Raw genomic sequence first — 16,931 nt, 5'->3', positions numbered from 1 at the left:
TTTCAGTTTCCGGTTCTAAAAATAGAAATATAGGACGATTACACCTTTGACCTCTGTCCCTGAAAATGCTTGCTGGGAAACTTGCACTTGTAACTGGTATATTTTAGTGTTATAACTCGCCATAGTCTTTTTATTTCACATAATTCTACTACAAAAAATTTATATTATGACATTTCACTCTTCTCTTTTTTTTTAATACCACATGATATGATGATACTGGTAGATTCCTCCTTACGAATTCGGGTCCGTTCGACCTGATTGGCGTTCGCCTACTATTCTAGTACCTGTTCGCCCTGATCTTGTTTTTCTTCTAATTGTTGTCTGTCCTACAAACGACAGTTTCCCAATTATCAGTGATCCGAATTATTTTGTCATTGAACAATTAATGATCATATTGATCCTAAACAAGCCATAAACTTTTAATTATAAGAATATATATATATATGTAGGACTCAAATCTATGGTGGGTTCCAAATCTATGGCAGATCTATTCCTAATCCAGGGGCGGATCCAGGATTTCAAGTTACGGGGGGGGCGCAAATTTTTTATTTAAAAATTTTGGAGGTAAAATTATTGAAATATTTTTCTAAAGAGAGTGCAATGTAGATATCTCGAATTATTGCGTGGTAAAGCAAGGGACAAATTAAAGTTTCAAGCTGAAATCACATAAATCCTCCCCTAACAACAACTACCCCCATATATTTCCCAGCAAACGGGACTGAAGACAATAAGGATAGAGACAGAATTCGAACTCAGCCCGGAATACACAATTAAGCTGATCCTCCATATAAAAAATATAGCGATGTTATGTCAATGGTTGCTTGGAAAGCTTGTGTTGCATTCATATTAATCAATCGAATATCTTCAGGGGGGAAACAATAACGATTTTATTAGATTTGTATACGTCCTATTGGTTCCTCCGTACCAAATATCAAGTGACTGAGTGGCGGATGGACGGACAGAGGTAAAACAATATGTCCATGTTCCACGATGAACCTCCGAGTAGTGATGGCAAGGTCTCCTACAAATTGTAAAAATCTAGAAAAGCTACAGTTATAAAGCTGCAGTCCTAAAAACAGAAGCCTAAGATCATGTGAACATTTTACTTTGATTCTGTGTTCCTATGCAAACCAATCTACAACCAAGACACCAGAACTTGTTGTAAAAATGTCTATATAGCAATATCAGGTAATATCTTAACTAAACCTTGAAAGACAAGGTGCGGGTAGTTGTAGCATAAAAAAAATACAGGAACACCACCAAAAAAAAATGTTGTTTTGCACATCGCCAATGTGTCTACATAAGACTCATCAATGACACTCAGTTAAAAGTAGTTATAAAGCCAAACATTATATTTGTCAAAAAGGCAACTCCGCGTTTGACACCTTCCATTGAAGTATACAATATTTATAGAACTTAAATAAATCGTAGGAAAGTTGATTTGTAATCACGCTAAGGCTTATCCTGTTAAAATGACTGTTTTATATACTTTGAATGTTAAAAAGATGGAATGGTCTCGTGTGATACTTAAAAAAGTTGAAGACAACCTATGCTTTGCAAATTTTAGGGGGGGCGCACGCCCGCCACGCCCCCGCCTAAATCCGCCCCTGCTAATCTATGGCAAATGTGATGTCATGCCATCCCAAATCTATGGTAGATTTTTTACAATCCTAATCTATGGCAAGTTTTGAAATTTCCTAATCTTTGGCGGATTTTTATTGTGTCCAAGTATATGGAAAATGGAAAATAATGCAGTACACATACGACAATTAACTTGCATTATTTAAACAAGTGAGCATGTACGACAACGGAAGCATGTCTATAAACATTTGTGAAATAAATAGTAAATACTGGTCAACAAAATCGTGGCGGCAAAAAAACCTGTAAATGATATATTCATAACATACATGTAGATACAGACTTCAAGATTGAAATGACGTGCCTCGTAAAAATAAATACTGGTCAACAAAATCATGGCGGCAAAAAAAACTGTAAATGATGAATTCATAACATAAATACAGATTGATCAAGATTGAAATGACGTGCCTTGTAAAAATAAACATTTTCTTATCTGTGCATTTATTTAACCAACTAGTAATTAATGTTTAGTCCCTTAACAAACAAGAAGGTGGATTTTTCATAAATAAAAAAAAGCGGGATAAATAAAAATGAACAGTTTGAATGTTCTAATAATATGTTATTCATGGTTATGGCATCTTTTTTTATGTTATGACGATCTAAATAATATTGGTATCTGTTAATTTCGTGTTTCACTTTATAAGCTTTGCCAACCGTAGACAGTAAAATGTTTACTATAATAACTCCTTTTCTGAACTATCCGTTACTGAAAAAGCGATGTCCCTGTTCATCGCAGACTTCGACTGGTACAGCACATTGTGTCCCTTTTCTGGATTATGGGTCACACCTTTTTGTAAACCATCGTCAAATTGTTGTCATCTAGAATGGTGTTCAAATCTATGGGTTCCACCATTGTTTGCGGCGGCGGCGATGTAATATGACGTTATTGAATTGTGACGTTATATGTTAGATCTGCCATAGATTTGGAGAAAACAAAAGTCTGCCATAGATTTGAGTTGTTTGGCGTTTGTAAAGTCACATTTGTCATAGATTAGGAATCTGCCATAGATTTGGAACCCGCCATAGATTTTAGTCCTACATACATGTATATACCATAGAAATATCTGAATAAGTTTATTCAACTTCAATGCCCTGAATATTAATATTTTATGGACTATATGGGCGAACCAACTCAGGGCCCTGGGACACAAGGCCAACATGTCATTAGGGCGAACATACCCAATACCGTTATTAGGAGCATCACTCGAGAGCTGAGATCATGGAGAGGGAACAATGGAATCTGCGTACACTCCCTTTTTGGATTAATGGAGATGTGTCACTAACGTATTTACAAGTTAACAATATTTACAAGGACAATCCCCACCCCAACACAAAGGGAGTGCTAGCTAGGACACTGGGTAGTCTGTTATTATGGTGGAGGAAGCCCAAGTACCAGAGATGTGTGTGAGTCTGATGTACTGAATTTTTAGCATGTTTAGAATCCCGGGTGAGAACCAAACTCAAGACCTTCAGCACTATAGCCATCAGTCTTAACCACTAGACCCAAACTCACATGATAAAAAATTCATGTTGATGTGTGTCGAGAACCACTAGACCACTAGACCACAAACTCATATGATAAAAAAGTCATCATGACTGATGAACCTTCTGATATTACCACAAAGTTATGGGAGTCAACTTTTAAATAGTTAATTTTGTACATCTTCAGATACAGTTCATGGACCGCCCAAAGTAAAAGAATGCTGTTTTTTGACATGGTTTTGTAAAAAAAATAATCAATGTTGTTGTCTTTATGTTTATGATGTTATTCTCTTTTTAATAGTTTATTTATATCCATTAGATATAAAATGAGGATACATGTATAAATTTGTGTTAAACTGTCTTCAGTTTATACAAAATATTTAAATCTTGATGCATCTGTGAACTCACTAGTTTTGAAAATGGTAAGTCCAGACAGATTTTGATGAGTCCAGGACTCATGGACTCACCTTAGTGAGAACCCTGCATAGCTCTTTAGTCCTTATGTTATTTTTTTACTATTTGTGGTCAAATAATAAAAAAGGGACCATAAGAGTTACAGTTCCACAGCTATATATCCATCTGATGAGTTAACCCATTATTGACAATGGTTGAGGCTACATGTAGGATTGCCAGTGGCAGATCCAGAACTTTTCATAAGGGATGTAGAGGTTGGGTTGATGACTGACCTAAGGGGGTTGCTCCAGGCATGCTTGCCTTCAGTGATTCCCAATATAATCAGCCAAATGTTTCCCCACAAAAAGGGGGTGGGGGTTGGAGTTCCATATATTATTGTAAATAAAAAAGAAGAAGATGTGATAAGGATTGCCAAAGAGATGACTCTTAACAAGAGACCAAATGACACATAAATTACCAACTATAGGTCACTGTAGAACCTTCAACAATGAGCAAGCCCATACAGCATGTATAGTCAGATATAAAAGGCACAGAAATGATGTTTTTTTTTATGTAGATGGGGTGTCATATTGAACTGTTATGCAATACAGATCTGTTATGTTTAAGAGTTTAGTTGATTGACCAGTATTAATAATTTATAATAGGTAAAATAAATGTGGTATTCACTTACATGACTTATTATAGCAGTTTTGTTACTAGATGCAATAAATATTACAATTAAATCAATTGGAATTCAGATGAAAATAATGGGAAATGTGTTTGATTATATATACTTTTTATAATCAGGTGCTGGCAGTGGTATTGGGCGAGCAATATGTCAGGCATTTGCAAAGGAAGGTGCAATGGTTGCTATGGCTGATGTAAACAAAGATGGAGTACACCAAGTACATGAAACTCTCAAGTCAATAAGTGAAGGTAAAATATATTACTTGCAAGTTCTGTTGTCATAATTTTATGTTAAAAAAACAAATATTAAAACTAGTGTACTGTAAACAGCTTTCAAGATAAGATAGAAAGATATGCTTTCCTTAGAAACACTCTGTCACATTCACATGTGAAACAGGACATGCAGGAGGTAAACTTATATACAAAATACAATCACATTGAATCATAGTAAGAAATACAATAAAAATCTAAAATGAAATATACTGATAGTTACTATACTTTATAATACTTGAACAACCTGTAAATCTGAAACAAATTATGATGCATTTTTATAGTACCTGTATATTACCTGTCCTGATAGTAAATATTTGATTTTTGCTTCTATTGAGTAACATATTATTGGTTTGAGGTAGTATTGATGCAGCCAATTTTAATCCCTTTTTAAATGTTTCAATGTGACTAACCATGGGGTTGGTGACTAGTGACTGTATTATAACCTAGATTTATAAACATGTATATATACTAGCAGATGTTTATTGACCGTAGGTACTTATGAAGGCTAGTTCATATAGAAAGTTAGGTTAAATTTCTCATTTGTCAAGAAACTGGTTTATCATCATGATCATATACTTTTATTTCTATTGTTCATTTTACTTTCAGGAAATCATCAACCTTTTACTGTTGATGTTTCATCCTCAGCCTCAGTATTGACATTGATGACTGACATCAGAGATAGATATATGGCAGTCCCTACAATTGCTGTTAACTCTGCTGGCATCACTAGAGATACATACATGTTAAAAATGAAAGAGGAAATGTGGGATGATGTAATCAATGTCAATTTAAAGGTAGTAAAGAAGAATAAGAGAAATGAATCATAAAGACAGAATGTTAGGATAAATGTCAACAAAACAGACACAAACCACCTACAAAAACATTAGACATCTACCTGTCTTTAACAAAACTTTTATTTGTACTAATTTTCCATTGCATTGTTTAACTTGATTATGGGATATAATATGTTTTTGTTACAATGAGTATGTTCTAGTTATTTCTGAAACTAATTGTGTATTTGAAACAAGTTCTATTAGGAAAATATCTCTAGTGATAAGATTCAAATTGATACAGAGTTAACTCCAATTTACTGTAACAAGGAAAGCACTCCCCAAGGTGATTAGAGAGGGAAGAATTTCAAAGATCTACTCTTTACATGTATGTTTAATGAAATACATCAAATGAGTTTATCAAGCTTTCAGGCAGACAGATTAATGTCTCATGAAAATTGAAATGTTCTAACAATTAGTATTAAGTTATCTCCCATTTAATTTATTTCCGGGAACATATCTGTTGAACAAGACTGTCAGTCAAGCCCCATCATTGATCTATCAATGTTCTTGTTATCTGTATTGAGTTATCTACCATTTATTTCAGGGAACATATCTGTTGATCAAAGCAATCAGTCAGACCCCATCATCAATCTATCTATGTTCTAGCAATCTATATTGGGTTATCTCCTATTTTTTCAGGGAACATATCTGTTGGACAAACCTGTCAGCCGAGCCCCATCACCAATCCATCAACGTTCTAAAAGTCTGTATTGAGTTATCTCCCATTTATTTCAGGGAACATATCTGTTGAACAAAGCCAGCTGTCAGACCCCATCATCAATCTATCTATGTTCTAGTAATCTATATTGGGTTATCTCCCATTTATTTCAGGGAACATATCTATTGGACAAATCAGTAAGTCAAGCCCCACCATCACCAATCTATCAATGTTCTAGTAATCTATATTGGGTTATCTCCCATTTATGTCAGGGAACATATCTGTTGAACAAAGCTGTCAGTTCTCCCATCTATTTCAGGGAGCATATCTGTTGAACAAAGCCAGCTGTCAGACCCCATCATCAATCTATCTATGTTCTAGTAATCTATATTGAGTTATCTCCCATTTATTTCAGGGAACATATCTGTTGAACAAATCAGTCAGTCAAGCCCCACCATCACCAATCTATCTATGTTCTAGTAATCTATATAGGGTTATCTCCCATTTATTTCAGGGAACATATCTGTTGAACAAATCAGTCAGTCAAGCCTCAATCTATCTATGTTCTAGCAATCTTTATTGGGTTATCTCCCATTTATTTCAGGGAACATATCTTTTGAACAAATCAGTAAGTCAAGCCCCACCATCACCAATCTATCAATGTTCTAGCAATCTATATTGGGTTATCTCCCATTTATTTCGGGAACATATCTGTTGAAAAAAGCCATCAGTCAGACCCCATCATCAATTTATTAATATTCTAGCAATCTATATTGGGTTATCTCCCATTTATTTCAGGGAACATATCTGTTGAAAAAAGACATTATTCAGACTCCATCATCAATTTATCAATATTCAAGCAATCTATATTGGGTTATCTCCCATTAATTTCAGGGAACATATCTGTTGAAAAAAGCCATCAGTCAGACCCCATCATCAATCTATCTATGTTCTTGTAATCTATATTGAGTTATCTCCCGTTTGTTTCAGGAAACATATCTGTTGAACAAAGCAGTTAGTCAAGCCTCATCACCAATCTTTCTATGTTCTAGACATCTTTATTGGGTTATCTCCCATTTATTTCAGGGAACATATCTGATGAACAAAGCTGTCAGTCAAGCCCCATCATCAATCTATTTATGCTCTAGTCATCTGTATTGAGTTATCTCCCATTTATTTCAGGGAACTTTTCTGTTGAACAAAGCTGTCAGTCAAGCCATTGTAGAGAACAAATTAAGTGGTGGATCCATCATCAATTTATCAAGTATTATTGGGAAGGTATTTTATTAAATTATTAAGTTATATTATATTAATAGGTAACATTACTGATACATGTATTAGTAAATTTGAAGAAAAAAAAATGTTATACCCCAGTCCATAATGAGGGGATATTTCTGTTTTAAGCATGGCTGTCCATCCCTTAAAATAATCTGTTGCCTTTTCTCAGAAACTACTACCAGAAAATTTATGCTTCTGACTTCATTTGAGAATGTACATGTTGTTCTGTGATGTGTTTTCACATTCTCTCTTATCAAATTTCTGTTTACCCAATACTTATATTTTCTAATATATATACATTGACATACTTACAATATATGGAATTTTCCTTGCATTTTTCTCAGGGACTACAACTCAGGACTATCTGTAATTCAATTGAGCATGCTTTCCAGTGGGATGCATTTTAAAATTACTTGCTCACAAACTCATTAAATGCTAAATTTTTATAGAACAACTATCATTAGTGAGCAAAAACTGACTTTTCATTTTAAATTTTTGTTTAAAAATGTGTCATATATTAAGAGAGCAATGTGTGTATTAAAAACATTTTGAATTTATCTAGCCCTAACTGTTAAAATGGTAGTGGGGCAGCTTAAAAGAAACTAAAAAACACCCATTGATTAGTTTTTGAATAATAAAAAGGAAATCAACAGGTAAAAACAGATGCATTTTCATGCAGGAAAAGCGTCATCTGCAATTTTTCCCAATGGAAAATCATTACAACTGTAGTGGAATTTCAAAGAACTTTAAACAATTCTGTGTTTAACATTTCACTATCAGCATTTTATTATTGGTTTTCAATGAAAAAATTGAAGCACATTCCAATTACTACTACTATCCAATTACTGACATTACTGAAATGTTTTGAGTAATCTAATGTTGTGAATTTTGCTTGTATATTCTGTTCTTTTTTTTCATTAAAGGCCTAGGCCATTTTACATTTCGTCTTGCTTAATAAATAGATATAGGAAGATGTGGTGTGAGTGCCAATGAGACAACTCTCAATCCAAATAACAATTTAAAAAGTAAACCATTATAGGTTAAAGTACGGCCTTCAACACAGAGCCTTGGCTCACACCGAACAACAAGCTATAAAGGGCCCCAAAATTACTAGTGTAAAACCATTCAAACGGAATGCTTACTTATTTACAGGTAGGCAATGTTGGTCAGACAAATTATGGAGCATCCAAGGCTGGTGTAATAGGCTTTACAAAGTCAGCTGCTAAAGAAGTAGCAAAGTAAGTCACATATATAATACAGGTTAAATAAAATACAAGTATTCACAGTTATTTGTATATGTGTTAGTTTGGGTTTAGCCAATTCTGAGTCATGACAAGAAGTGAATTAATTTCAAAATCATAATAAACAATCTGTTGTCCTTCATGTAAATATTCTGAAATGGATAAAAAGTCATTTTTTTATTTTTTTTATGTTGGATTGCTGTTTCATTAAAATACATGTACACCCCCAAAACCTCTTTTTATACATAAAAAGAGGATAAATTCAAACTCAAAACGAAGAAGATTTGACTTGGGAACAAATATGTGTTAGTATATGTATTTTAGGTTAGTGATAAATCAGCTTCATATGTTTGATATTTGACATTTATGTAATTTAATGATAGACTGTATGCTAAAACTAAATTAACATATGATATGAATTTAATTTTAGATTTAATATAAGAGTAAATGCTATTTTACCTGGCTTTATCAAAACACCAATGACAGAAAATGTACCAGAACATCTAATGCAGATTACACAGATGTTGATACCAATGACAACGCTAGGGGAACCAGAAGGTGGCTATCACAGGCAGATTAATTACTCAAATGAATGATTTTATTTTCATTAGTTTTAGCATCACTGTCAATGATTGTATAACATATAAAAATTAGGCAAACAAAAGCAATAATACTAACTATTCATAATTTTAACAAACACTGCTGGAAAGTATTTTGCCTTATTGATAAAAAATATGCAGAGTAATTATATTATTCTACATCTTCAGCTTAAAGAATAGAAAAGAATGGGGTGCTAAAAAATAAAGAAAAGAGAAAAATGCCTCAAAATTTAAAGGATTCAAAAAGGAACATCTGGAAGACCGTACTGTGGCCTATATATAGTTAATCTTTGTGTCATTTTGGTCTCTTGTGGACAGTTGTCTCATTGGCAATCATACCACATCTTCTTTTTTATATCTGTAATAAGACAACTATTTTTGAAAAGCAAGGCATGATGTTCCTATATATGCATGGATATATATTCTTGTTTTAAAACAAGGTTGATTTAGCTTTTCAGATGATTCCTCGAATAGTAATTTTCACTTTTTAACGTAAGTACTGCCTATGTGAAACTTTCATCACTCATCACTAAATATATACTTTGTTTGTATTGCAGACATAGCTGATGCCTGTGTTTTTTTGGCGTCTGATAAAAGTAGATACATTACTGGTGCTACTTTGGAAGTCTCAGGTATGGATAGAAATCAAATGAATCTACAGTTTACCAATTTTTGTCTAAATTTACTAAAAGAGATTTAATTTTAAGAATCCTACACCAAAAAATGTTTTAAACATTGTCATCAGTTTCTACATACATGTACATAGCTAATCCTGCATGAGGCAGGTGCACTTGACTCCAATCTTATTTGACTAGGAATGTCAGTTTTCACATCGGAGGTCAGTGGTTCTCTATGACATTCCAGCTTCCTCCACCAGTAAAAACTGACCGTGACTAAATAGCACAATAGTATTGAAAGTGGGGTTAAACACAAATCCATCAATCAATCAATTAAACAGCAGGGTCCCAGCTGATAGACAAAATAATGAAAAGACTGCATCATTCAATACAACACTACAGCAAAATACACAAAAGACATATATACATTTATTTCAATGAATTTACATTAAAGGTTATTTGTAAGTCATTAAGACCTATGTCTGAAAAATGAAAAAAAAATATTGTACTATTTTTCACTATTATAATATTATTTTAATATCAATTTTTATACGACTGCAAAAATTTTTGCGGTCATATATTGGTATGAAGTCGTCGTCCTCGTCCTCATCTGAAGACACATTGGTTTTTCGCACCATAACTTTAGTATAAGTGAATAGAAATCTATGACCTTTAAACACAAGGTTTATGACCGTAAAAGGAAAGTTAAGATTGATTTTGGGAGTTTTGGTACCAACAGTTTAGAAATTAGGGCCCCAAAGGGTCCAAAATTAAACTTTGTTTGATTTCATCACAAATTGAATAATTGGGGTTCTTTGATATGCCGAATCTAACTGTGTATGTAGATTCTTAATTTTTGGTCCTGTTTTTAAATTGGACTGCATTAAGGTCCAAAGGGTCCAAATTTAAACTTAGTTTGATTTTAACAAAAAATTAATTCTTGCGGTTTTTTGATATGCTGAATCTAAACATGTACTTAGATTTTTGCTTATTAGACCAGTTTTCAAGTTGGTCCAAATCTTGGTCCAAAATATAATTTTGTTTGATCTCAACAAAAATTGAATCCTTGGGGTTCTTTGATATGCTGAACATGTATTTAGATTTTTGATTATTGGCCCAGTTTTCAAGTTGGTCCAAATCGGGGTCCAAAATTTGATTTTTTTTTTAATATATGGGGTTCTTTGATATATGCTAAATCTAACCATGTATTTAGATTTTTTATATTTAGGCCCGGTTATCAAATTGGTCCACATTGAGGTCTAAAGGGTCTAAAATCAAATTTTTTTGATTTCATCAAAAATTGAATTCTTGGGGTTCTTTGATATGCTGAATGTAACCATGTATTTAGATTTTGGATATTGGACCATAAAAGGTAAATGTCCAATTAAAAAATTTTTAAGTTTAAATTCTTAGACCACATTCATTCTATGTCAAAAACCTATGTTGTGTCAACTTTTTAATCACAATCCAAATTAAGAGCTGTATCAAGCTTGAATGTTGTGTCCATACTTGCCCCAACTGTTCAGAGTTCGAACTCTGCGGTCATATTAAGCTGTACCCTGCAGAGCATCTGGTAAAAAGTTAAACTACAAATAAGATTTTCAATCAATTACCAATTTTAAAAGGCCTGTACATAGAAATTGGTATATCCATGAATGTTTAATTTTTCCTCAATCAATGAAAATTACTACTCAAGATTATAAAGAAATCCACTGTATATTAAAAAAGAGGGACCAAAGATACCAAAGGGACTGTCAAACTCATAAATCGAAAATAAACTGACAACGCCATGGCTCTAAATAAAAAAGACAAACAGACAAACAACAGCACACATGACACAACACAGAAAACTAAGAAATAAACAACACGAACCCCACCATAAAATTACGGGTGATCTCAGGTGCTCTGGAAGGGTAAGCAGATCCTGCTCCACATGTGACACCTGTTGTGTTGCTTATGTGATAACAAATACAGTAAATAGTATAATTTGGTAGGTCACTTTCATGAAAGGGAAGGGGATTGTAGTTACGACGTATGGAACATATCCGATATCATTCGTGAAAAGGTTATTCCATAACGGTCAACCAACTTGTGATGGCATCCGTAAAATTTACAAAGGGATGATTTCAACTTCACCATTTGGAACTCTTAGTTTAATAGCTTCCTTGTGAGCAACAACCCTATTTCAAGAAAATCATGATAGGTAATGCAAGCAATCGTATCAATTGGGAGATATATACCCGGTATGCAGGTGCTGCTGGAATGTTGCTACTTAGAAATGGAAAGTTCACAATTGGAAAGCTTGTTTTGTTTTCAACCGACCCTCTTTGTCAATTTCTAGGTGTAAGTCAAGATATGAGGCCTACTCAACTGTATCTGCAGGGACTAAACTTAACTGTTTTTCTCTAAGGGCCAGCTGGGCCCCTAAGATATTTTTTTCAGGGGCCCAGTTGAAATTTTAGGAGCCCAACCAATTTTTATACTAAAAGACTAAAAGAAAATAAAACTGAAAATTACTTTTTATAATATACTAACTAACAGTGTTCCAGCTTGAATCTCAGAGAAAAAGAGTGCTCCTTTTCTGAAAGGGCACTTTAACACAATAAACCAGATTGTAAGGCACTTTGTATAAATTACATTGAATATTGCTAACTATATGCTCAGCTGGAGAACATTAGTTGTATTCAAACCATATTCAGAAATTAATTCGTTTTTGATGTTGGTTCCAGTCAAATTTTTTTTTTATCAAATTATCATAGTATTACCATGAAGCAAATAATCTGTAGTATACATTATCTCTAGTTCGATGGAATAGATGCTTTCCACATTGTCACCAAATTTTGAATTATTTAGGGAAAGAACATCATCTTTATAGTGGAAATTAGAGTTAAAGGATATCTCTAACTTCTTATCTCTCTTCCTAAGAAGTTCCTGCATGAAGTCAGCCTCATAATAATAAAGAAACAAGTCAGAAAGTAGAGGGGCACAATTTGTTCCCATTGGAATGTCCTCCAAAAGTAACAAATATGTTGTCAATCAAGAAATCAAGCATCTTGATAATATCAGTTTCAGAGAATTTCTTAAAAGAGCCTATGTTTCTATTTTTATCTTTATCTATTTGCCACTGGATTTTGAGCAAACAACAATCAATCAATCTATTTATATCTATTTTACAGGTGGTCTGTTCATGTGAGGTGTGTCATGTGATAAATGTCATTTGAGCTGTGTCATGTGCTGAATGTTTTGTGATTGTGTATAAAAAAAGAGAAAATACACGGAAAGCTGACCATGGCAGTTACTAAGTAGAAGCAAACGATTGATTGATGTGATTGTGTTAAAAAATGATTAAATCAACTATAAAATATCGTAGTTATTAATTAAAGACAGTATAAGTCTAAAGAAGACTATCTGGATTGACTATATATATAGTCTTGCAATTTATCAGATTTATGATTTTTCCACCATGATATGGCACATGTATAATAGATAAATATGTACATTGTTATTGAATGGGTGGATTACAACTTATAATGTTTATTGATCTGTGATAGATATTTATATATTATTAAATAAAATAGTGGAAACAGCATCTTATTCAACAGCCATGGCATATACATATCCCATAAAAGACTATATACCGGTATGCCTCCTTGTAGTTTGTCTGAAAAATTTAATTCCTTTACAAAATATCAAGCTATTTGTGTCCGGTAGTCCTTTACCACAGTTGATTGTCTATTGAAGAAATGCTAATAATAGTTGTTTTCAATTTGAACGACTTCTGGTTTTGAAAAAAGGTCCCAAAATATTCCAGAACGAAGTTTCAAAATTCCAAGAACTTAAATGTTTGGTTGACAATGGAGAACGAAGAGAGAAGGCGAGCTGAAACACATTCAACAGTTCCGAACAATAGATAGATATAATTAAATGTAGATATAATAAGATGTGGTATGAGTGCCAATGAGACAACTCTCCATCCAAGTCACAATTTGTAAAAGTAAACCGCTATACGTCAAAGTACATTCTTTACACAGAGCCCTGGCTAACATGGAACAGTAAGCTAAAAATGGCCACAAAAACCACATCATTACTAGTGTAAAACCATTCAAACAGGAAAACCAACGGCCTCATTGAAAAAAAACTAACGCGAAACACTTTTGAACCACATCAAAAAACCCCAGGGACTATTTTGTTAATCAATGTTTTTAATTTTTTTAATATTTCCTGTCTATTTGACCAGTATTACTTTATTAACGTATTTGACGTAAACATCACTATTTCTTTGTTTTGCAATGTGCAGTTTACTATCCATATCCGTATACTGAAATATCCTAGGCAACAGGTGCAAACGAATGCAGATGGTTTAAATTTTGTAATAATTAAGTACCAAATTTCATCTTTACCTGATTCAATAGTGTTACATCACAACATAGAAAGACACACTATAAATAGCAATTGAAATGGTGTAACTCAATCAAAAGATATAAAAACAAAAAAAGAAAAAATACACTGAACGAATAAATCTTCCAATACACTTTCGATAATGTACAGTCCAATTTGCAATCTTTTATGTAGTGCAGTTAAAGTACTGTTTTATATACAAGTTATTTACACATTGTTCATATTCCACATCACAGTTGTTGGGTTATTACACCTTTACGTTTTTGTGGCTAGCCAAACCGCCGCGCCTGATGTCAATGTTAAATATATCGATAAAATGACAACAGTACATGACAATATTACAGTACAAATAAAAGCTAGTACACCAAAGCACAGGCACTTGTCTCATTTTCCCCCCTATATATACCTTAATATAACACAAGGTACTTAACTAAATGTTTTGAAAAATGACACCTAGTCCAGAATTCCCGTTATTTTTTTATTTCTCGGTTGTCAAACCTACTTAAACTAAATATGTCGTAAATCTTAATTGATTTATCTACACAATGGTATATGACACGACTATCATTGTTGTCAGGATCATTATAAGCAGGCCTCAGAAGTCGGTCAACGGGATGTTTTTTTGCTCCGTCTCAAACTTTGGGTTTCATAACAAACTTATTTTGCTTTGTTTCACATAATCTGTAAAGAATTTACAATAAATATAATATATCATAGTCAGAGGGAAGCTGACCGTTTTTATTTTAATATTTTTTTATAATACTTCAATCACTGCGGGCTGGGTGTTGCCAAAGTTTGAGACGAATGCAAAAAAACATCCCGTTGACCGACTTCTGAGGCCTGCTACTATTGATCCCGACAACAATGATAGTCGTGTAATATACCATTGTGTAGATAAATCAATTAAGATTTACGGCATATTAAAGTTTAAGTAGGTTTGACAACCGAGAAATAAAAAAATAACGTGAATTCGGGACTGGGTGTCATTTTTCAAAAAAATTAGTTAAGTACCTTGTGTTGTATGAAGGTATATAGGAAATTTTGTTTTTGAGACAAGTGTCTGTGCACCAAAGACAGAGAACTACATAAATGAATAATATAATAGTACATTTCGACATGTTAACCAAAGAATAATAACGAATAACTAAAATTAATCCAGGACAATACATGAAAACAGCTTAATAGAATTACGAACTGTGTGGCTGTCATACAAATGGATCAATGCCACCAAAATGCAACGCCACAGGTATTTTTTTTTAAATTGGATATGAAACAAGATTAGGTTTCTAATTAAGTTATTTGATGTATTTTATTATAATTACAAGAATATTGATATAGAATTGTGTTAGTAATGGTGCAACTTCCTTTGTCGGTCTTTCTTCCATATCAAACCGTGTAAAACAAAATAATCACAGGACTATTTTAGCTTACTGACTTTTTTTCATTATATAGTTCAACAGTTTACATTATATTTTAAATTTTATTCATTTTTATTAATTGTGATAAGACATTTACAATGTTTGAGGAAATACAAATTTAAACAAACAATAAGCAACAAAATAAAAATAAAAAAACAATACGAAAGTTAATCCAATAGATACAAAAACATAGCAGATACATTTATAATGTAATATTCAATATCCATGGTACAACAAGACCTCTGCCCTCAATTCTAATGACCTTATAATAAAGAATCCAATAATTCTAACATGTCTAAAGGAAGCGGGGTTTAATATTTATATTTAAATGCAAGTAGTTGGGCAATTATTTTCAAATGTTCATAGATACAATTCCAGTAAAATCCGGTTTAATTTCCCCCTAACAACTGTTTTAAGGTTTTATTTGTTGTAAGGTATTTAATGATAGAAATACGCTGTAAGGCGCCAAAGCAAAACAGAGCCTTTCGTAATACTAAAGCAACAAAAAACAATCCCTTCAAGACGTCATAATTATTTGGACTAATACAACAGTAAGCTAATCAAAAGAAAATGAAAATTGGTTTTGTCTAATATCATCCATTATTCTTAGAAGAAATTGATAAGTTGTATTCAACAAATCGTTTGTATGAATTATCATTTTGACGTACATTGTATTATAATGAAACCGCCATGCATCCCATATTGCATGATAGGACCCGATACTACTTTAGTGTTTCTGCACTTAAGCTTGGGACGGTCATTTTAAGATTTATTATTTGAATAAAATCAAATATGAAAATTATTCATGTTTATATTGATATATTTATATTTTAATTCTTCTTCAATAGATCTAGTTATTATGACAGATCTGCCATCATCAGGGGCCCAACTGTCAATTTTATTTTAAAGTCTTTAACTTAAAGTCTACTAAGCATATCTCCAATCTTTTATTGTCCCTATATATCTGCCATGATAGAATATTTTGTCTTTATATTGAAATGCAGAAATAATTTGTTTCATTATTTCAAACACAAGCATGTCACAGATTTAGGATGAAGGTACTGCACCAATTGCCGTACCTATTACTTGTCTGTAAATTTTCCCATCAAATTCATATACATTGTTTTCTAAAATGATTCTCAACAAATGTATTAAAACATTGACTGGCGGAGCATTGACTTTAAAGTTTGATTTGTCAAAACTGTCAAAGGCTCGTTCAATCGCACTCATTAACGCTTCTTGAGGTAGATTAAAGTAAACATCTTTGTTATTAGTATATCATACTAAACCAAAAGGCTGTTTGCCATAGGTTTTAATTTCTCAATGATATTAATGAACGATGTAGTATCTTTTATATATGTAAACTGATTTTAAACTATTGGTATAAGAAAATAGTCAACGTTATGACCTATAAGT

At 32.7% G+C, this 16,931-nt stretch overlaps 1 protein-coding gene across 2 annotated transcripts; it reads left to right on the top strand.

The window, feature by feature from the left end:
- The first annotated feature begins 18 nt into the window (after positions 1 to 18).
- Positions 19 to 13,286, top strand: LOC134707334 (estradiol 17-beta-dehydrogenase 8-like). Of its 2 annotated transcripts, none has more exons than XM_063567006.1 (8): positions 19 to 96; positions 4,321 to 4,449; positions 5,080 to 5,267; positions 7,147 to 7,242; positions 8,395 to 8,480; positions 8,914 to 9,041; positions 9,640 to 9,714; positions 12,876 to 13,286. In XM_063567006.1, the coding sequence occupies exons 1-8, from the start codon at positions 66 to 68 to the stop codon at positions 12,890 to 12,892; spliced, it is 750 nt and encodes a 249-aa protein (XP_063423076.1). In that variant the 5' UTR covers positions 19 to 65; the 3' UTR covers positions 12,893 to 13,286. The 2 variants fall into 2 exon arrangements, with proteins under 2 accessions (XP_063423076.1, XP_063423077.1); XM_063567007.1 differs by lacking the exon at positions 19 to 96 and adding an exon at positions 2,757 to 3,042.
- The last annotated feature ends 3,645 nt before the right edge of the window (positions 13,287 to 16,931 follow it).

Source organism: Mytilus trossulus, chromosome 2, assembly GCF_036588685.1.
Source record: "Mytilus trossulus isolate FHL-02 chromosome 2, PNRI_Mtr1.1.1.hap1, whole genome shotgun sequence".
Lineage (NCBI taxonomy): Eukaryota > Metazoa > Mollusca > Bivalvia > Mytilida > Mytilidae > Mytilus > Mytilus trossulus.
This window is presented reverse-complemented; position numbering and strand designations above follow the sequence as displayed.